Below are 21596 nucleotides of genomic sequence, written 5' to 3' on the forward strand. Positions count from 1 at the left end.
GCATGTAGAAAAACATCCTGCTGCCTGGGGGCCAGCAGGTGGCGGGGTGTATAAGGTCACTGGACCACTGTAAGCCCAACTGCGGTTTGAATCCCAAACCTGGCGGCTTGCTTTCTCACTTTCCCTCTCTCTGGTCAAACTTTTTTAAAAAGTAAATAAACAAGGTTAAAAAAAAAATTCTTTAAAAAAAAGACAAAAACCCTCCGTGGTGACCATCGTGTCTTTACCGCCTCGCTGGGACTGAAAAACCGGCGCGAGGGGGCGTGCCAGCCGCGGGGTGGGTGGGGCGAGCTGTTTGCAAACACGGAAGGGGGTGTGGCCAGGCGTGCGCATCGCTACGCCTGCGCGAGGAAAGGGAGGAGGCGTGGCTCCGGCGCCGGGCCGGAAGCGCGAGGCTGCAGGGGCGGGCCGGCTGGCGTCCCTTTTCCGGCCGGTCCCCATGGAGGCGCTGGGGAAGCTCAAGCAGTTCGATGCCTACCCCAAGACTCTGGAAGACTTCCGGGTTAAGACCTGCGGGGGCGCCACGGGTAGGTCTCAGCGGGGCCGGGGTCACGGGGCAGGAGGTGTCCTAGAGCTTGGCCCGGGCTCTTGGACTCCGACTGGCCTGCTGGAGACTGAGGGAGTGGAACAGGGGCCGTCTGACCCTCGCTTCCTGCCCTGCAGTGACCATTATCAGTGGCCTTCTCATGCTGCTGCTGTTCCTGTCGGAGCTGCAGTATTACCTCACCACTGAGGTAAGGGGCAGGGCCTAGAACGTGGGCGGGGCTTAGCGTTCAAAGGGTGGGACCTGTAGGTATGGGAATAGGGTAGGAGAGGCATGGGGCCTCATACTGAGATCATGCTGCCCCAGGTGCATCCTGAGCTCTACGTGGACAAGTCCCGGGGAGATAAACTGAAGATCAACATCGATGTACTTTTCCCGCACATGCCTTGTGCCTGTGAGTACTTTACGGTGGGTGGGAGTTGTGAGTCCTAGGGATCCCAGGTGGGCTTCGTAATTCTCACCTCCAGCCTTAGGTTCTGGACTGGACCCCAGGACAGCTTCCTTCACCTAATTTAGTTCTCACTCAAGACAGGATTTAGGTTTTTTCCCCTCCAAAACCCAAATCTCCTTGCCCCTGGGGTCCCAGTACCTTAGCCTGATTTCTTGCTTCCAGATCTGAGCATCGATGCCATGGATGTGGCTGGGGAACAGCAGCTGGATGTGGAACACAACCTGTTCAAGCAACGACTAGACAAGGATGGCATCCCCGTGAGCACAGAGGCTGAACGGCATGGTAACCAGAGGATGGAATACCAGGTTTTAGATACAAGAGCTGGACATGCCCAAACCAAACCTCCTGGCAGTCAGGGTGTGGCAAACTCAGTGACATTAAATAGTTAATACCTACAGAAGTTAAGTAGCTTTCCTAGGGTCTCACAGCTATTCAGAGTGGCGGAAATCCAGATTTCACATCTCTATATACTATATTGACCTGTCAGTCATTCTCAGGGGTTCCCAAGCTCTGGTTATTATAGTTTGGATAACACGTATGAGAGTGTGTCTTTTGTGCTGTTGCCTTGGTTGAACTCCTTTAGATGGAGCCAAGCTTCTCGGAATGTTTGCATCCCCTGTAGGGCCAAATGAAGTAATGTGTGAAATGTCTAGCACAGAGAGCTCACTCTTAGCTTCCTTTCCTTTCTCCAGGCAATTGACTTTCCAATGCCTGTTAACTCAGTGTACTGTAGTATGATTTTTCTCATACCTTAGGGATTGTGCTGGTGGCAAGCTTTGTCATTAGTTCATTCAGCAGATATATGTTGAGCACCAGTAGAGCCACTAGAATTTTCTGTAGGCTTGGATGTGGGGTGTAAGCAAAGTCAATGTTGATTCTAAGGCTTTCAGCCTGAAGAAATGAATGAGTTGAGATGAGGATAACCAGAGAGAAAGAGAAGGATTTTTTTTTTAATTATATAACATTATTATTATTATTACTTTAAAATTTGCTACAGAGCACATACACTCACCAGAGAAAGAAAAAGAGAGGGAAAGTGAAAAAGCAAGCTACTAGGTCCAGGACTTGAACCATGGTTAGCTATGTGGGAGTCCAGCACCCTAACCACCATGCCACCTTCTGGCCCGAGAAAGATTTTTTTAAATGGGAGAAGTGGAAAACTAACAGATATCCCCTAAAGGTAGTAGCTTTATACAACAAACATTTGTCTTTTCAGTCTCCTTGGATCAGGAATTCAGGACATGGTTGGACTGGCTTAGTGTCTTTTCTGAGATTTCAACCAAGTTATTGCCTAGGCTGTAGTCATTTATTTGAAAGCTTGACTGGGGCTGGAAGATTTATTTCTAAGAAAGCTCACTAATGGGGCCAGCAGGTAGAGTGGTGGTGAAGGCACCGGATTCCCATGTGGCCAACTGTGGTTTGAGTCCCAGACCTGGCAGCTTGCTTTCTCACTTTCCCTTTCTCTCTCTATCTCTCTGTCATTCTCTGGTCAAATTAAAGGTAATAATGTAATAATAAATAAAATAAAATAAATAATTATTGGGACCAGTAGTTGGCATAGTAATTACATTGCTGGACTCCCACATAGTCAACAAGGCTCATGTCTTGGACCTAGTGGCTTAAAACTCATGCCAGGCATGTGTGTCATGTACCCAAGATCCTGAGAAAAAAATGGAGGAGAAATTGTGTCATGGCCATCTCTCCTGGGGGAATGAAGTCCTGTTTTCTATCTCTCTCTTTTTAGCGCACACACCTTGTAGCAAAAATCTCTCTAAAAACAGACAAATAAATCTTTCCCAAAAAAGAAAGCGGCTCATTTATATAGCTATTGGCAGGATTCCTCAGTGCCTTACCAAATAGGAGTGTCCTCACATCGTGGCAGCTGACTTCCCACTTGGATCTTGCAAATGATCCAAGAGAGAGCAAGGTAGAAACCGCCACTTTAGGACTATCTGATCTCAGAAGTTGGACACCATCATTTCTGTAATATGGTGGTTACATAGGTTAGCTCTATTAAGGGAGGGAACTACATAAGCATTTGAATACTAGGAGGTGGGGATCATTAGGGATGTCTTTGGAGAATGGCTCCAATGAGAATTTGGGTGGGGTGTGGACCTCAAATTTGAGGCATGTTGAATTCAGGATACCAGTTTTATACCCTGGTAATGATAAAGAAGAATTAGATGTACCAGTCTAGAATTTATAGGAAGAAAGGCTAGAAAAATACACGTAGGGATTACTAGCATGCTGATGGTATTTATTTATTTATTTTTAAGAATTATTTTATTTAGCTCGATTTATTGATTAAGTTATGTTAATTTGACCAGAAAGAAACAGAGAGAAAGTGAGAGTCCAACACTTGAACCATATTAAGCCATGTGGGAGTCCAGCGCCCTTAACCACCATGCCACCTGCCGGTCCCAACAGATGGCATTTAAAGCTGTTAGACTAAGTGAGAAAATCTAGAGAGTGAATATAGTTAGAGAAGAGGTCTAGAGACTATACCCTGGGCCCCACCATTATTTGGAAGCCAGAAAATAAGGATCCAGGAAGTAAAATTGAGAGGAATTAGCCAGTGAAGTAGAAGAGAGCTAAGAGTTATTCCAGAAGCCAAGTGGACAAAGAGTTTCAAGAAGAGAGAGTATACTGCTGGATCAGAAGCTACTGGTAGTCCAGTAAAATGAGGAATGAGAATTGATATTGCAGTCAACCTACAGAGATTACAAAATTTTGAAAGGAACAGTTACTATTAAGGATGACAATTTGATCAAAGAGTAGAAAAGAAAGTGGAGGCATCAAGTATAGATGACCCTTTGAGGAGCTGTGTTGTTGGAGAGAGCAGAAGTGAAGTAGAGGCTGGAGGAAAAGGCAGATAAAGTACTGGATTTTGTGATGAGATGAAGTTCTGTTCCTTCTCTTTTTATTTTATTTTGCCAAATTGTGGGCACTTGTGACAGAGAAGGAGAAAGCACCCCCAGTGGGGTATTATGATGCCACAATCTCCTCTCCTCTACTTCCTAATCCTTTCAGGATTTGGGGCACATAGACACACATGCCTAGTGGGTTTTTCACACCACCAGGGTCAGGACTTGAACTGTGCAGTTGGCCATCTGGGATTTGGCTTCCCTTACCCACTAGGCCTCTGGGCTAGGCCCTACCTCTCTCTCTCTATTTACTAGAAGGCACATATGCTCTCACCAGAGAGACAGAGAAAGTGAGACAACACCCCAAGTGATGACCATGCCACAATCCCTTCTCCATTCTCTTCTCAGGATTTTGGGCATGCATGCACATAGGCCCAGCCTTTACTTAAAGCCACTGGGTTCCAGACTTGAACTGTGTAGTCAGCTGTGTGTGATCCAGCTGTCTTAACTACCATACTACCTGACTGGCCCACCCCTTCTCTTTTCTTAGTGGAGATTGAAAGCAAGGACATTAGCTAAGAATGAAAAAAGAGGAAGGCATTTTGGACACCTGAGGAGTTAGAAAGTATACATTAGTCACCTCAGAGACTAGGAGAGTATACTCATTAGGGACATGAAGTAGAATTGCCAGACAGTTTTAAGTGATATACAGGCAAAATTAGACACAGAGGATCAGCCAGTGGCATGGTGGTTAAGACTGCTTGATCCCACATGACCAACTGTGCAGTTCAATTCCTGGATCAGGTAACTGGAAAAAAACACCAGGCATATGTACATGCATGGCCAAAATTCTGAAAGGAGGGAGAAATAGAAAAGAGATTACAGCATGACCATTCTCCACTGGGGAGGAGGGTGCTTTTTCACTTTCCCCCATCTCTGTCTCTCTCGTGTGTGTGCACACGCCTTCTGGCAAATGTTTTTTGTTTTTTTTTTTAAAGGAAAAAAAAAAAGAATCAGAGACATAGAATTGAATGTAACTAAAACTTGACTTTTGCTAGCCTAGTACAGGAAAATAGAGGAATGAGTGAGATGTGGTTATGTGCGAGAGAATCCTTCAAACAATGGGCCATGGGATTTAGGAAGGAGGTGAGGTCGTAACGGGTATTAGTGTCAGTGGTGTTAAAAATTGGTGAATTCTTGGTATCAGAGATAGTGAAGTGGGAAAATAAAGTGATCAAAGACTCAAATACTCAAAATTGAAATTTGGAAGGTTTACAGTTATTGGTAATGATAGGGTCTAGGGATAAGCATGGAAATGGATAACTGAGATGAGGTGACAAAGTTAGATTATTGAAGTATGAGAGATCAAGGTACTGAATATTGAAGTCACCAATTATGATGGGTAGTTTAGAGTTAGGAAGCCAGATGCAGAGAAAGGTCTCAGTAGAAGCACCATGGTAACGTGGTTAAGATCACAAACTTGGGAATTAGAACTGAAATCTACTGCTTACTATTGGGTCGTTGGAAAAGTCATGATGTATTTTTTCTATGTTTCTATGCAAAAATGCGTTATGACTTTTCCGATAACGCAGTAGCTTACACGGGACAAAGTCACTTCTCATCTGTGAGCCTCAGCATCTTCTCAGTAAGATGGGATAATGACCTGCACCTTCATAGAGTCATCACGGGGATGAAATGAGACAATGTATTGGGTCATCAGGAAAGTCATGACATGTTTTTCTATGCAAAAATGTGTTACGACTTTCCCGTTGACCCAGTATGTACAGTATAGTGACCTATACCCAGTTAGCATTTAGCTTTTTGATTATCACTTTTATTAAAAATAATTAATACATGTGTAGAGGTGCTTAGCATCTGACCCATGGTATATATATAAATATTGTTATTGTGACCATTATTCCCAAGAAGGGCTCATGAAGAGAGTAGGGTTACAGATTTACTGTGTCTTGCCCAGCTGATGCTTCTGCCTCTACCCTCCCCTTAGAGCTCGGGAAAATCGAGGTGAAGGTGTTTGACCCCAACTCCCTGGACCCTGATCGCTGTGAGAGCTGCTATGGTGCTGAGTCAGAAGACATCAAGTGAGTTGGACCCTGGGGGACCAGAGTTCCCATCGTGGGCTCTCTGTCAGCCTCAGTCAGACGTGATTTGGGGCACATTGGGGGATTGAACCAAGAATTGAGAGGGGATATGGTGTGTGCCTTCATCACTGATCTTGATGCAAATAATGGGCTTTGTGAACAGGCCCTGCTTGGAAGCTGCAGATCTAGGTATGAGGCTGAAGTAGTCCCTCTCTTCCCTTCATAGAGTCATCACGGGGATGAAATGAGACAATGTATTGGGTCATCAGGAAAGTCATGACATGTTTTTCTATGCAAAAATGTGTTACGACTTTCCCGTTGACCCAGTATGTACAGTATAGTGACCTATACCCAGTTAGCATTTAGCTTTTTGATTATCACTTTTATTAAAAATAATTAATACATGTGTAGAGGTGCTTAGCATCTGACCCATGGTATATATATAAATATTGTTATTGTGACCATTATTATTCCCAAGAAGGGCTCATGAAGAGAGTAGGGTTACAGATTTACTGTGTCTTGCCCAGCTGATGCTTCTGCCTCTACCCTCCCCTTAGAGCTCGGGAAAATCGAGGTGAAGGTGTTTGACCCCAACTCCCTGGACCCTGATCGCTGTGAGAGCTGCTATGGTGCTGAGTCAGAAGACATCAAGTGAGTTGGACCCTGGGGGACCAGAGTTCCCATCGTGGGCTCTCTGTCAGCCTCAGTCAGACGTGATTTGGGGCACATTGGGGGATTGAACCAAGAATTGAGAGGGGATATGGTGTGTGCCTTCATCACTGATCTTGATGCAAATAATGGGCTTTGTGAACAGGCCCTGCTTGGAAGCTGCAGATCTAGGTATGAGGCTGAAGTAGTCCCTCTCTTCAGTTTAGAGAAATGGTTCAGAGGTGGTCTCGAATCCAGCTCCCTGTGTTCCACCCTGTATCCTTGGGCCAGGTTACATAACCTCTCTTTGTGAGGACAGATGATAATAACTCCTTTCTTGTAAGAGTCACGTAGGATTAATTGTATATTATGAGGTGGAAAATTTAACCCAGATTATGAAGTCCTCAAGGTATGACAGCTGCTGTTGTATTTCCCAAGTCCTGACCCTGAGAGGATGATTCAACAGGTCTGTGGCCAGTGCCTATGAGTATACATTTAAACTTTTTCTTTTAGGTTTTTGCCATAGGGCATGTGCACTTGCCAGAGAGAGATAGAGGAGAAAATTGAGAAGTCACAGGCCAGGTGTGATGGCCACACTATAGTCCCTTCTTCTCCATTTTCCTTTTGGGATTTGGGGTATACACACAGATGTGCCCGGCATGATTTTTAAACCACTGGGTCTGGGACTCGGACCATGTATTTTTAACAGTCTTACTGCCATTGAGAAACACCTGGATAACACTGAGTGGTCAGGGATGCATCTAGCAGAGGCTTCATTAGCAGGCAGAACCACAGAGTTTTTATTTTCCAAGATGCCAGCGCAGGTTTGTGCCTTTTGGACAGTCTGGCCCCCATCTTCAATCCTACAGGTGCTGTAACACCTGTGAAGATGTGCGAGAGGCATATCGCCGTCGTGGCTGGGCCTTCAAGAACCCAGACACTATTGAGCAGTGTCGGCGAGAGGGCTTCAGCCAGAAGATGCAGGAGCAGAAGAATGAAGGCTGCCAGGTGTATGGCTTCTTGGAAGTCAATAAGGTACAAGGAGGGTGTGCAGTGAAGTAAAGCCAGCTAGGCTAGGAGTGCTTCACTGCAGACTAAAGGGCCCATTCAGGCCCTCAGGAGCTGAAGAGAGGCCAAGACAGGAGAATGACAGGGGATATCTCCTATAGGTGGCTGGAAACTTCCACTTTGCCCCTGGGAAGAGCTTCCAGCAGTCCCATGTGCACGGTGAGTGATCCTTCTTCGGCTGGGAGGTTTAGGTGCTGACACCTTGGAAAGTTGGAGTACCCTTCACCTGCTTGGTGTTTTTGCATTTGACTCAGAGCAAGCCTTTCTCTCAAGGCAGCAGTTTGGCACTGTGGTGAAGAGCCCAAACTAAGGAGTCAGACTATCTGGATTTCAGTTTCAGATCTTGTTGGCTGTCCGACTTTGAGGGAGCATCTTAATCTTTTGTGTTTCCGTTCCCTACTTTATAAAATTGTAACAATAGTATTGGTTCATCGCAAAAGTCATGATGCATTTATACATAGAAAAACAGAAAAATACGTCATGACTTTCCTGACAATCCAATACTTACAGGGCTTGTCTTGGTGAAAGATTATAGCATAGGGCATGGCTTATTAAAGGCACTTGTTCAAGTGGTAGCCCCCAATATCGGGTGACTGTGTGGGAAAGCAGAGCTAGGTTGAAACACAGATTCTGCCACTCTCGAGCTATGCCATATCTGAGAATATTGAGCGTTACTCAGTTTGGTCTTCTAAGAATGCGCATGATGATATTAGTACGTAACTTACAGGGTTGTCAGGATAACTAGATGAGATTTTTTTCCCCTCATTCGTTCATTCATTCATGCATTTACTAAATATTTAGTAATCACCTGCCTCGTGCCAGGTGCTATCTAGGTGCTAAAGATACAGCAGAGAATTAAATCCCTTTCCACACAGCCTCCGTAAAGAAACAGTGACCAGGGGCTGGCAGGTGGTGTGGTGGTTAGAGGTGCTGGATTCCCACATGTCAGACCATGTGTCAAGTCCTGGACCTGGTGGCTTGCTTCCTTGCTTTCCCTCTCTCTCTGTCTCTCTCTCTGGTCAAATTAAAAAATAATAAGTGGATTTGATTAAATAAATAAATATATATGTATTAAAAAAAAAAAAAGAAACAGTGACCAAATATGTAAAATATGTGGTGTTTCAGATGTTATTAAGTGATACAGACCAAAACAAGGCAGGAAAAAGATGAGGGAAGTGAGGGGCCAAGGCGGAGCATTGCATATGTACTGTTTTAAATAGGATTGCCAGGGAAAGACTCCAGTGGGCTGATGTTTGAGCAAAGACCTGAAGAAAGTGAGAGAACCAGCCACATGGATGTCTGGGGGAAGGAATTCCAAGCAGAACGTAGTAAGGGTAAATCCCAGAGGCAAGGATGTACTTGGCAAGGTCAGGTACTTAAGAAAGTTAGAGATGGAGCAGAGGAGCATGGTTAGAAACGGGGTAAGCAGTAATGTTGTGGAAGGGCACTGGGAAGACTTGGGTTGGCTCTGCAGGAACCGGGAAGACACTTGCAGGAGTGACTTGAAGGAGTGGCTTGCAATCTGACTTTTACTTTTATTTTTTTTTAAACTAATTTTTGAGCTTTATTTTGCTATAAGGCACGTGTGCTCACTGGAGAGAGAGAGAGAGATAGAAAGCAAGAAATCACCTACCTAGGATCGATAGCCATGTCCTCCAGTCTCCTGTTGGGTTTTTGGGCACTCACGCACACATGCCCAGCATGAGTTTAATCCACTGGGTCCAGGACTCAAACCGCAGTCAACTATGTGGGAGTCCAGTGATGTAACCATTATGCAATCTGTTGGCCCCTTAATTTTATTTATTAGTAGTAATAGTATTATTTTAATTTGCTATAGAGCACATGTGCTCAGCAGAAAGAGACAGTGAGAGAGAGAAAATGAGAAAGCTGCCAGGTCTGGGATTCAAACTGGTCAGCCATGTGAGAATCCAGTGCCTTAACCACCACACCACCTGACTTTTAAAAGCAGCACTCCAACTGCTCTGCAGAGAAAATGGGGAAGAAGAATTTGGCACAGATGGAATCAAAGAGGCTAGTTAGGAGGCTGTTGCAGTGACCAGTCCAGGCAAAGACGGTGGGGGTTGGACCAGAGTGTGGTGGAGGCACGAGAAATTATTGTGTTCTGGGTATATTTGGAAGGTAGAGCTGAGAGAAGCCCATGGATATTAGGGGTAAGAAAAAGGAGTCCAAGATGACTCCAGAGTTTTATAGCTGAGTAGTGAGAGGGATGAGGTTGCCATTCAGTGTGGTAAAGAAGGGACAGATTAGATCTATGGGTGAGGGGGTTATCAAGCAGGTATACAACTTCTTCCAACCAATAGGATTTGTGTGTCCTTTTAGACACTCGAGATGTCAGTGGCAGTTGGCTATTCAAGCCTAAAGTTCTGGGAGAGGACTGGCCTGGAGATGGAAACTTTGGAATCATCAGAATGTTTAAAGCCATGGGATTGGATGGGATCAGCTTGGAGGTGAGGGTAGATGGAGAAGAAGGGCGCTCTAAGGGCTGAGCACAAGGCCTCCTGCATTAGAGACCAAGGGCGTCAGGAAATATCCACGAGGGGACTGGTCAAGTAGGAGAGTGGTGCTCTGCAAGTCAAGAGGTGGGGATTTGAAAACTTTATCAGGACTGGCCCATCTCACAATAGTTAAGTACTGTGCACTGAGGGCCAAATCCCACATGGCCAACCATTGTTCAAATCCTGGCCCCAGCGTGTTTATGTCTGCCCAAAATTCTGATAGGATAGAGAAATGGAGGGAAAAGTAATAGCATGACCACACTTCATTGGGGGCTATTTCTCTCTATCTGGTGAGCATGTACACTCTGGTGATTTGAAAAAATATGTATGTTTGTATGTTGTGTGCATTTCAGATACTGTGGGCATTGAGCAAGAATTGACCACTGGCTATATAACATGGCAGCCTTGACAGAGCTGGTGGGGGGACCACCATAGGGTGGGAATGGGAGAGGAGTTGGAGTACTAGAATGACTTTAGGCAACTACTGTGGAGTTGTGCGAAGAGAAGAAAGAATGTGGCTGTAGCTAAGGGGACTATTGGGTCTAAAGAGGGCTTTCTGAGGGACCACCAGATGGCATAATGGTTATGTTTCTGGACTCCCATGTAATCGAACACGGTTCAAATACCGGACCCAGCAGCTTAAAACTCATGCTGGGCACATGTACATGCATGCCCACCCAAAATCCCAAGAGGAGACTGCAGAAGGGATTATAGCACAGCCATCCTCCCTGGGGTCCCTGGCGGGGGGTGATGATTTCTTGCTTTCTGTCTCTCTGGTGAGCGCACACACCCTATAGCAAAAATCTCTTAAGAAAAAAAAGAAAAGGGAAAAAAGAGGGCAGAAGTGATGCTCCAGTGCTGAGACAGATAATGACTGGAGTGAAGTCCTGGGGAAGGTGAGGGAAGACAGAATCCAGGGCCTGAGGTGTATGGACAGGCCTAGCCCTAGGAGACAGGCAAGCTGTAGCTGAAGGAGCTGGTGGCAGCCCATGGACTGTCCCTGTGTTTCTTTTCTCATGAAATATGAAGCAAGGTCATCAGCTGAGAAGGTGGAGCAAGGGAAGGGATGTTGGAAGTTCGAGAGAAAGGAAAAAGGGTAACAGGTTGTCCTGGGGTTTGGGAATGCATTAACTGGAGAAAGAGAATATGGTCAACAGGCCACCTAAGGGTGTCCTGGTAGCTTGTGGCTATGAATGAAGTGGTTGTCTGGTTTCCCCAGCTGTGTGTGCATAGGCTTAGAGAAGACAGTGTCGTAATACACCGGGGTTTGGCATTTCCAGGCACCTGCAAAGGGAAGGAAGTCAAAAGACTATGTAAAGGGGACCAGCAGTTAGCGTAATGGCTATGTCGCTGGACTTCCACATAGTCGACCGCGGTTCACGTCCCGGACCCGGTGGCTTAAAACTCATGCCGGGCACGTGTGCGTGCGTGCCCAAGATCCCGAGAGGAGACTGGAGGAGAAGGGATTGCGGCGTGGCCATCCCCCCTGGGGGGTGATTTCTCGCTTTCTGTCTCTCTGTCTCTCTCTATCTGTCTGGTGAGCACACACGCCCTATAGCAAAAACCTCTCAAAAAAAAAAAAGTAAAAAAAGACTATGTAAAGGAAGTGACCCTGATACTGGACCATGGGGTGTGAGCTGGTAAAGGAGGAAAAAGAGGATGTGCGGTGTAAGTGGAGGGTGGAAGCCAGTACGAGAGCAGGAGTAGTTAAGGGACCAGAGGTCCTGGTGTAGTGTTGAGGTTGGCTGGATTTGGGGTACTGGAGGCAGTGAGCTGACAGAATGGGAAAGCTGGTAGCTGGGATGTGGGATCCTTCAAACTGAAATTATAGAGGGGGTGTAGTTATTGTTAATGACAAAGTTTAGGGAATGACCTACAGAACAGTGGCTCAGGTAGATAGAGAACAGAAAGGAAGGGATGTCCAGAAATAGGCCAGGATACTGGAAGGATCACATGTGTGGGTATGGAAATCACCTAGAACTTTGCCAGGAGAATACAGAAGAGAGTGAAGGGCAGTTGCTGAAATCATTGACAACTGGCCATGAGGTTCTCTGTTACCTCTGGGTGACTAAAACAACTAGAGTGTTGTTTGTCAGAGCTTCAAGGCTGAGAATTTTCAGGGTAAATCAGGGGATAGTGACAGTAAGGAGCAAGGACTTCTCTAGGCCATAAAGGGGAACAGAAAATAGTAATTGAGGGGACCTGAAGGAGCTAGAACCTCGAAGGGGGAACTAGGCTGGGGTTGAAGCTAGGGTGAAAGGCATGTTTAGAGATGGAAGACGAGAGTTTTGCTGATGACCAAGTATCAAGGTCCAGTAGAATGGCGTTGAAGGGATGAGAATTGACATCATATTTTGAGATGCATGGAGCCATGTGGCAGTAGGGGAATGGGGGATGAGAGATGGCCTGTCCATCCTGAGCTGCTCAGAGACACTGAGGTAAACAGCAGTAAAGACTCCAGTGGAAGTGGACCTGCTGGCCCTTCAGAGAGTCTTTGGGGATGAGGTTGAGCACTGGGGGAGGCGGTGGTCTCTGTACTCTGAAGAAGGCCAGGGAAAAGGTAATTACACTGCAGGGGTGGAGGTGATCCTGTCGAGCTGCTGGAATGGGGCCTTATAGTATCAGAAGCTATGGCAGCATCTCTACTTCTGTCTGGGGCTGTTGGAGTTCTGGATCCCTGGGGTAAGGGCTTCTCTGTACCTACAAGGATGTTTAGAAACAGATCCAGTTGCCCAGGCCAGAGGTCTGGCTGAATTGAATGAAGCCTGGGAGCTAGTGTTTGACATTCTTTTTTACTTTTTCAGGAGGTAAGGTATGGTATAATCTTCTGTTATTAAGTTTACCAAGTTTTGTTTGTTTGTTTGTTTTTCATTCAAATCCTACCTGGTCCTCCTCAGAGGACAATGCTGAGGCCGAGAGAGGACAAGTAAATTGCCCAAGGTCACACAGCTAGAAAAGTGACTCTTTGAGCGCTGGATCTTTTGTTCTTCCTTCTCCACCATACTTCTGTCCCCAAGCCCTCTTGTATCTGCTCTGGCTAGGGAAAGGCCCCTTTGAAGAGTGGACCAGGTAAAGGAGGAAGCCTATTAGCTGGTGCCAGACTCATTGCTGAGACAGGAACATTCTAGTCCTCCCTCCTGCCATGTGTCTTGCTCCATAGATCTCATGTGAAGCTCTGAATCTTTGTTCTCTTCCTCCCTTCTCTTTCCTTCCCTCCGCCATGCTGCAGTACATGCTGTGGAGAGTAAGTGGTCCTGCCCCCAGGGAGGCCAAGCCCTCTCTTCTGGGGCAGCCTGCCCTCCCAGGAGCGGGGAGGTTTGGATGGGTCTGGGATTGGGGTCTTCTAGCCTGGCCTCTGGGTGACTATAAAAAGCATTGGGATGTATCATCGAGGTAGAGTTCCTTGCAGCAGGAGGACAGTGGTTGGAGGATGGGGAGAGCTTGTTCTGGAATAGTTGGCACAAGTACCATGGAGCTCCCCTTTGAGAGCTTTGAGGGTGGGGTGAGGGGAGTCAGGGAAAGGGCTTGGATAGCAGTCTCAGGTCCCACTCTCTTTGGGGTTCAATGATTTGCCATCAGCTCTTGTTAATGAGACCAAAGTCAGTGTATTTTGTTTCCCGAGATGCAGGCAGGGCCTTAGAGGGGGTGAAGGCCTGGAGTTTACTGCCAACATCAGGGAAGAATAGGGCCTGTGTTCTTACTACCCTTAAGGTGGGCATGGACTCTCACAGAGGCTTGAGGTGGCCCTTGCTGGCTGCCCTTAGCAGGACCAGGAGGTGCCAGACTGGAGGGTGAATGCAGATCAAGAAAAGCCAGACAGTTCAGGCTCCAAGGAAAAGTGAAGAGGCCTGAGCAGGACTCTGTGGGAGCCAGTAGGCCAGCCCTCTTCTGATAACACCTTCTCCTTTTCTCCTAGTCCATGACTTGCAGAGCTTCGGCCTTGACAACGTGCGTACTGGGGGAAACCTGGAGGGTGGTGGCGAGGAGGCTTGGTGGTTGTCTTGTTGGCCTATAGGGATAGCCTGGGATGAGGAGCACATATAGACAAAGATACCCCATCTGATGGGAGTCCAGTCTGAGAATGGAAGAAGTGAGAGTTCCTTTTGAAGTGAGATCAGAGTGGGCTAAGGGCAGGGAAGGAGGCCGTTAGTGTCCCAGACAGAGGGATCTCAGGGCAAGGGCAGAAGGGTAGGTGGCACATCTGAGGAATTCCAGACACAGGAGTGGCCAGATGAGACTGGAGAGGCTGGCACAGGACTCAGAGGTCAGGCTAAAGAGTCTGATCTTTCTTAAGAACAGTGGGGAGCTAATGGGCTACTTGAGGCGGGGTCATGACAGAATCAGCTTTGCATTTTTTATAAGACCCCTCTGAGGTTGATATCAGTCAGAGCAGGAGGAAGTGCTGGGGCCCTCTGGGCTAGACTTTCTGGACTTGAGACCTTCAGGCAAAGCCAGCCCCAGCCACACAGGGCCAGCTGTGTGTGTCTAATGATGGGCAAAGCTAGCTTCTTAAACCCCGGAGCCGCAGGAGCCTACAGACTGTGCGAAGGAGGAATTCTTACAGATTCTTCCCTTAGGTCCCTAGCTTCACCCAGACAGCGCCCCTCCTTTCCGCTTTTCCATTTCCCAGACAGACCCGGGCAACCCAGTCTACTACTTTAACACAGCGGTGGGTGACTTGGGGACTGTTGGGCCTGTGTTGCTTACAGATCAACATGACCCACTATATCCAGCACCTGTCGTTCGGGGAGGACTATCCGGGCATTTTGGACACTTCCGGCAAAACCCAGCCCCAGCCACACAGGGCCAGCTGTGTGTGTCTAATGATGGGCAAAGCTAGCTTCTTAAACCCCGGAGCCGCAGGAGCCTACAGACTGTGCGAAGGAGGAATTCTTACAGATTCTTCCCTTAGGTCCCTAGCTTCACCCAGACAGCGCCCCTCCTTTCCGCTTTTCCATTTCCCAGACAGACCCGGGCAACCCAGTCTACTACTTTAACACAGCGGTGGGTGACTTGGGGACTGTTGGGCCTGTGTTGCTTACAGATCAACATGACCCACTATATCCAGCACCTGTCGTTCGGGGAGGACTATCCGGGCATTGTGAACCCCCTGGACCACACCAACGTCACTGCACCCCAAGGTACCAGCCTGGGAGGTAGCCCCCCACTACCAAAGCCCTACCTGGCACCTACGCCCAGTGCTGTCTTCTCCCTCCAGCCTCCATGATGTTCCAGTACTTTGTGAAGGTGGTGCCCACAGTGTACATGAAAGTAGACGGGGAGGTGAGTCAGAGGGAGCCCCGATTCCAGCATCTCCTGTGTGGTACCAAGCACCTGAGTCTCATTATTTAATTCCTTCATCCTGGGAAGTGAAGTTCTGCTCTTATCCCCTATGAGGGATAAAAAACTGAGGCTCAGAGAAGGTGGGCGATTTTCCTTCCCAGGCAGAGTACAGGTAGGTTTCAGTGCTCTTGCTCTATTCTACTGTCTGAACCGCCACCACCCACTCCTCCACTGCCCACTGTCCGTGTGGGTCCCATGGTCTGTCCTGGGCTGGCAGGCTGCTTTGGCTACTGCTCTGGCTTGCAGAGCAGCACCTCAGCGAGAGGCAGAAAGCCAGGCACTGAGGGCAGAGGAAGTCAGACCCACCCCCTGTTAGCATGGCCTTGGAGAGTTGCCAGTTAAGAGCCTTCACCAAAAGTAGCTGGGTGGCAGACAGTAAAGGGCTGGTGACCAGAGAGAGATTGGGGTGACAAGGCCAGGAGAGGGAGCTAGGGTGGTCCCCAGACCTGGTGGTGGTAGAGCACGGAGTCTCATTCTCTCCCTCTACACAGTCAAGGCACCATAGGGCAGGCATGGGGCAGGGCTGAGGGGGCTGGGAGTGAGTCGTGGCTCTCCTCCTATCCCAGGTTCTAAGGACAAATCAGTTCTCTGTGACCAGACATGAGAAAGTTGCAAACGGGCTGCTGGGTGACCAGGGACTTCCTGGAGTCTTCGTGCTCTATGAGCTCTCGCCCATGATGGTGAAGCTGACGGAGAAGCACAGGTGAGCTTGGAGAAGGAAGGAGTCTGGGTCTGTGGGAGTGGGGTGCCTGCTGAGCCCACCCACTCCCTCTGCCAGGTCCTTTACCCACTTCCTGACAGGCGTGTGCGCCATCATTGGGGGCATGTTCACAGGTAAGGAGCCTGGGGCGTCTCTGGGGGCACAGGCTGGGCATGGTGGGGAGTATACCCTGGACACACCAAGCTGTGGCTGGGGAGGAGAAGCCCTGCCAGAGCCAAGGGGAGATGCCAGCCTGGCTCTCAAAGTCAATCCAAGGGCCAAGGTAGGCCCGTGCCAGCCCTCGTCTCTCTCCCAGTGGCTGGACTCATCGATTCACTCATCTACCACTCAGCACGAGCCATCCAGAAGAAAATCGATCTAGGGAAGACAACGTAGTTCCACCTCTCTCAGTTGTCCTGCTGTCTCCTGTTTCTCTTTGGCCTGTGGTGATATTCCCTAGCCTCTCCTATCCCCCTGCATTCCCTCCTGAGCCAGTCCCAACCCCGGGTTGATAAATGTAATGATTGTGATAGTACTCACTTCTCACCGTGTGGTTCTTGGGGTGGGACAGAGCATGTGAACAACCCCTTATTACAGCCACATGTGGGAACCACATAGGACTGATGAGTTGTGGCCCAGGTGCCCTCTGGGAGCCCCACATGGGCATCTCTGGTTAATAAGGCTTCATTCAGAGGCTGGCTGGTGGTGCAGCGGTAAAACGCCAAGTTCAGTGGGGCCGACCCACAGGGAAAGGTGCTGGGTTTACATCCAGAGACCTCCCTGAACATACCAGGCGCACACATGCCCATGATCTGGACTAGGGTTAGATCGCAGCATGAAAGCCCTGTTAGTATCTCTTGTTAATGGAAGAAGGAAACTTTAAAAAAAAAAAAAAAAAGAACATTCTAACCAGACTGATGTCCATTCCATAACTCTTCCTAATCCCTCACCCACTGTGGTCTTTGGTTTTAGCCCCCAGGCCCAGATGGACTTTTCCAGGGTGAGCTTCCTGGAGCCACAGTGGCCCACAGGACTCAGTGCCACTGTTAAGAGGGCCCTGAGAGTAGACTGGGGCTTGCCACCTCTTCAGTGGCAGCTACAGCTGGGGCTACTCCCTGCCAGCCTGGCTCAGTCTCCTAATACTCTCATGCTCACTGACTGCTCTGTGGCAAGCCCCATACAGGTCTTGGTGCAGAGGAGTCCATTCAAGTCCTTTGCAGCCTCCTAGATGAAGTCAGAATTGAAAAGTGGGAAGGGATTATATAGGTTGTCAGGAAAGTCATGACATTTTTGTTTTTCTGTGCAAAAATGCATCATGATTTTCCCAACAGTCCAGTAGCAGGGGGCCAATCTGGACCAGGGACCCTGGCTCTGGCTTCAACGAGTGCTTCCCATCAGAGCCCTTTCTACCTGGAGAGAACTAAAGCCAAAGACCTCATCATACCACAGCCCAGGGAGCCAGGCAGCCTTCCATCCCTGTGCAGTCTTCCAGTAAATCCCCAGCACCTGAGCCCACCTGAAAACACCTCTGCCCTCTGCCACCTGTAAGAGCTGGCCTTGCACAGCATGGAGTCCAGTGTCAGTGGCTGTGTGCCAAGGTTTATTCACAAACACCGAACCTGGTGATAGCTCCTGGTGGGAGGGGTTTCCAGGAGTGGGAGTCCGGGGTGGTGTACAGGGTCAGTTAGAGTCAGGGCTTGTGGAGAGGACGGAAGATGGCCTGGCTGATCTGGCCCGGGATGGTGTAGAAGACAAGGAGGAGGAAGACAGTGACCAGGGCCAGCAGCAGCAGTAGCACCAGGATGCGCCAGTACCGGCGCCAGATGAAGAAGACAAAGGTCTTCAGCGGGTTCACAAACCAATTGAAGGAAGTTTTGGGGCGGCTGTGGTGGGAAGGGGTTGTCAGGATACTAGGCAGGCCCTGCTGGCCACACCACCACCACCCCCCCACACCCATGCTTTTGACTTACTTGGGCTTCTCCAGGGGCTCAGGCTCCTTCCGCCCCTTCCCCACAGGCCGTTTCTCAGCCTCCTCCACAGTCAGCAGCTCGAACTCTGCCTCCACCTTCCCCTAGGAAAACACACTCCCGCATTGCTGAGCACTGAGAGCAGGGCCCTAGCTCCTGGGCAAGCTCAGGCCGGGCCCCAGCCCAGGCTCGTTCCCTGCGCTGGTTACACCCACCGTGAGCATGTAGACATTGCCACCCGTGTCCGTGAACTCAAGGTCTTCTGGCCGGCCCTTCCTCCTCTGCTTCCGTCTCTTCTTGCCAGCCTGGGCCTCCCGCGCCTCTCGCTCCACGTCCTCTGCCTCCCGCAGCTTCACTACAGGCCACCAACCCCGCAGCCGGCGGCAGCGAAACAGATTGCACCTGGGCCCAGCCCCATCCCGGGCCAGCCTCACAGAGCAGAGCTCAGGGGCCCGGGCTCCCCGCACCATGTCCGGCAGCTGCAGCTCCAGGGATCCTATAAATCGGGGATCCTGCCTTAGTGAGGGCAGGGACTAATGGGCCCCCACACTGGGCTATAAATTGGGGCATTAAAAGTTAGAATGTGGTGGTCAAAGGGACCAGCAGTTAGCGTAATGGCTATCACTGGACTTCCATGTAGTCGACCACGGTTCGAGTCCCGGACCTGGTAGCTTAAACCCAAGCCAGGCGCATGGGTGTGTGTGCCCAAGATCCGAGAGGAGAATGGAGGAAAAGGGATTGTGGTGTGGCCATCTCCCCTGGGGGGTGATTTCTCGCTTTCTATCTCTGTTTCTGTTTTTCTGGCGAGCACACACACCCTATAGCTAAAACCTCTTTAAAAAAAAAGAAAAGAATGCGGTGGTCAGAACACAGCTATGGACTATTCACCCTATAGCCCACTTGTCAACAGGCTGTCAAGATCCCAGTGGAAGAGGACCAGGGCTTGGGACCAGATTGCCAAAGGCCATGGAATCTGAATCCAAGGGTCAGATCAGAGGACAGCTCAGGACTTTGGGTGGGGATGGAGATGATTGTGGTCAGGGTTTAATAAGCTCAAAACTTAGACCAGAAAGCAGAGGTTCGTACGTAGGGTCTGAAATCCTAGGTTAGAGCAGGGATCCACAGGACAAGGGCTAAGCGGTGGATCTCATGAGAGCAGAAAGCAGGAGCCAGGGTTGAGATTGGGGATGGCTGAACAGTACCAAGGAAGTCGTTGGCAGATATGCGGTCGTAGTCCCAGACCTGCAGGACCAGCACGGCTGGCTGCCGGAATTCGGCCTCCTCCAGGGCAAAGGGTCCAGGCCGGCGCCGGACGCTCACCTCCCGCTCAGTGGGCAGATAGTCAAAGTGGAATACAAAGCGCCAGTTGAAGTTGCCCTCCCCAGTCAGGGAGTTGAAGTGCACGTCTGTCTCCTGCTTGTCATTCTCTAGCCCCTTCACCCAGCTGGGACCAGAGGAAAGGGACAAGCCAAGGCAAGTGGACATCAGGGCTGGAACCATGCCCAGGCCCCAGTTTCTTGCCCAGGCATGTAGAGGACCTGAGTCAAGCCCCAGTGTGCAATCCCCCCTCAGCACACAGCCATCTGTCTGGCCCTGCCTGCAGGCCTACCTTTTTACGTAGATATCACTCGACATCTCTCCAGTGAGGGGATTCACATCATCCAGAACCACATCTTCAGTATTCCAGATGATAACTCTGAGCTCATAGCTGGGGATGGTATTGGAAGATGGCTTTCAGACTGGAGAGGTGCCCTGGGCAGGGCTGCAGACAGCAGGAAGGACCTGAGCCAGGTTACTAGCATTCACTGAACACCTGCTATGTGCCAGCTGGGTAATCAGGGTACCATGTCCCATGAAGAGACAGCAGGTGGCACCACAATTGGCCTGCCAACATGGCTGGGCCAGTGAGGCTCTCCTTCCCATAAGTTTGGAATTAGTGCCCTGAAACGTTGAGCAGTGTGACATCAGATGCAGAATTAGAGCCACTGTAAGCCATAGTGATGTGCAAGAGATGAGCAGAGAAAGCCAGTCTGCTGGGAGAAGTGAGAGGACAGGAGAGAGAGCCCAAAGGACAGAAAGAGGGCCTGCAACATTCTGGATCCTGCCCTCATGTAGCCCTGGCCTTGGCTGCTAGGGGCTTGCCGGGATAGCGGTTTCTCTTACCCAGCATGTTTCACCTCATTTATTGACAGTACTCTCATTTTCTGCTGGTGACCCTGCCCAGCCCACTACCACTCTATGTGTTTTTTGGGGGGAGCAGGCTCCTTCCTGGCTCCAGAGGTGGGGACATCACCTCAGCTGGCCAGTCAGTGTAGTATGGTTCCTACACAGTGATTGGCTCAGGGAGCAGCATCTGACCACAGCTGGTCCATATCAGAGAGACGGGTTTATTTCCACTCAGATGATCTGGCTGGTAATATGGAAGCATGACACTGTTAGCAGACACTTTGCTCCCACACTGCAAAAGGCTCACTAGGAAAGCAGAGCCCAGAGGTAAAAAGTGACACACTGGGCCAGCAGGTGGCATGGTAGTTAAGGTGCTGGACTCCCACATGGCCAACTGTGGTTCAAGTCTGGAACCTGGTGGCTTGCCTTCTCACTTTCCCTCTCTCTCTCTCTCTCTCTCTCTCTCTTTCTCTCTGGTGAACATGTATGCCCTATAGAAAAATTTAAAAAATAATAATAAGTAAAATTTTAAAGAAAAGAAAGTGATGGGAACCAGCAGTGAGCGTAATGGCTATGTCGCGGACTCCCACATAGTCGACCGCGGTTCGCGTCCCAGACTCGGTGGCTTAAAACTCACACTGGGCGCGTGTGCATGCGTGCCCAAGATCCCAAGAGGAGAATGGAGGAGAAGGGATTGTGGCGTGACCATCCCCTCTGGGGGGTGATTTCTCGTTTTCTGTCTCTATGTCTCTCTCTGTCTGGCGAGCGCATGCGCCCTACAGCGAAAACCTCTCCAAAAAAAAAAAGAAAAGAAAGTGAGTGAAAGCTGACCACATTTGGACATCTGGATCCAGCCCTGTCTAAACTGGTTACACCCTACACAGAAGTTCAGACTAACTCAAGTCTCACGGGGACTGACTGAAAGTTATTTGGACTCTTTCAGTTTACAAGTGACAGACACTGGGGCCAGCATGTGGCATGGTGGTTAAAGGCGTTGGACTCCCATATGGCTAGCCACGGTTTGAGTCCCAGACCTGGCGACTTGCTTTCTCTCTTTCTCTCTCTCTCTCTCTCTCTCTGGTCAAATTTAAGTAAATAAAGTTAAATAAAATCTTAAAAAAAAAAAAAGTGACAGACACTAAAAATTACTAATAAAAGAATAATTTAGTGACTCATGTGACTGAAAGTCCTGTGGTCAACACCCTCTGCTTTTCACTGGGGCTTAGATTT

General features: G+C 49.1%; 2 protein-coding genes across 3 annotated transcripts in view; one reads left to right on the forward strand and one right to left on the reverse strand.

The window, feature by feature from the left end:
• The first annotated feature begins 368 nt into the window (after window positions 1-368).
• ERGIC3 (ERGIC and golgi 3) lies at window positions 369-16768 on the forward strand. 2 transcript variants are annotated; one of them, XM_027770156.1, is made up of 14 exons: window positions 369-527; window positions 664-734; window positions 851-938; window positions 1158-1277; window positions 5865-5958; window positions 7476-7641; window positions 7776-7833; window positions 13420-13434; window positions 14107-14138; window positions 15235-15331; window positions 15409-15473; window positions 16100-16236; window positions 16312-16367; window positions 16550-16768. In XM_027770156.1, exons 1-14 carry the CDS (start codon window positions 440-442, stop codon window positions 16627-16629), a joined length of 1167 nt encoding a protein of 388 aa, XP_027625957.1. In that variant the 5' UTR covers window positions 369-439; the 3' UTR covers window positions 16630-16768. The 2 variants fall into 2 exon arrangements, with proteins under 2 accessions (XP_027625957.1, XP_006144123.1); XM_006144061.3 differs by lacking the exon at window positions 13420-13434.
• Window positions 16696-21596, reverse strand: part of FER1L4 (fer-1-like protein 4) — a 49604-nt gene continuing 44703 nt past the window's right edge. Inside the window, exons 41-45 of the mRNA XM_006144062.3 lie at window positions 19810-19908; window positions 19403-19644; window positions 18416-18696; window positions 18204-18304; window positions 16696-18116 (exon numbers count right to left, since the gene is read on the reverse strand). Of these exons, the coding sequence (XP_006144124.1) occupies window positions 17924-18116; window positions 18204-18304; window positions 18416-18696; window positions 19403-19644; window positions 19810-19908 (916 nt within the window). The 3' untranslated portion in view covers window positions 16696-17923. The remainder of the gene's footprint in view (window positions 18117-18203; window positions 18305-18415; window positions 18697-19402; window positions 19645-19809; window positions 19909-21596) is intronic.

This window comes from Tupaia chinensis, unplaced genomic scaffold, assembly GCF_000334495.1.
Source record: "Tupaia chinensis unplaced genomic scaffold, TupChi_1.0 Scaffold000115_1, whole genome shotgun sequence".
Taxonomy (NCBI): Eukaryota; Metazoa; Chordata; class Mammalia; order Scandentia; family Tupaiidae; genus Tupaia; species Tupaia belangeri.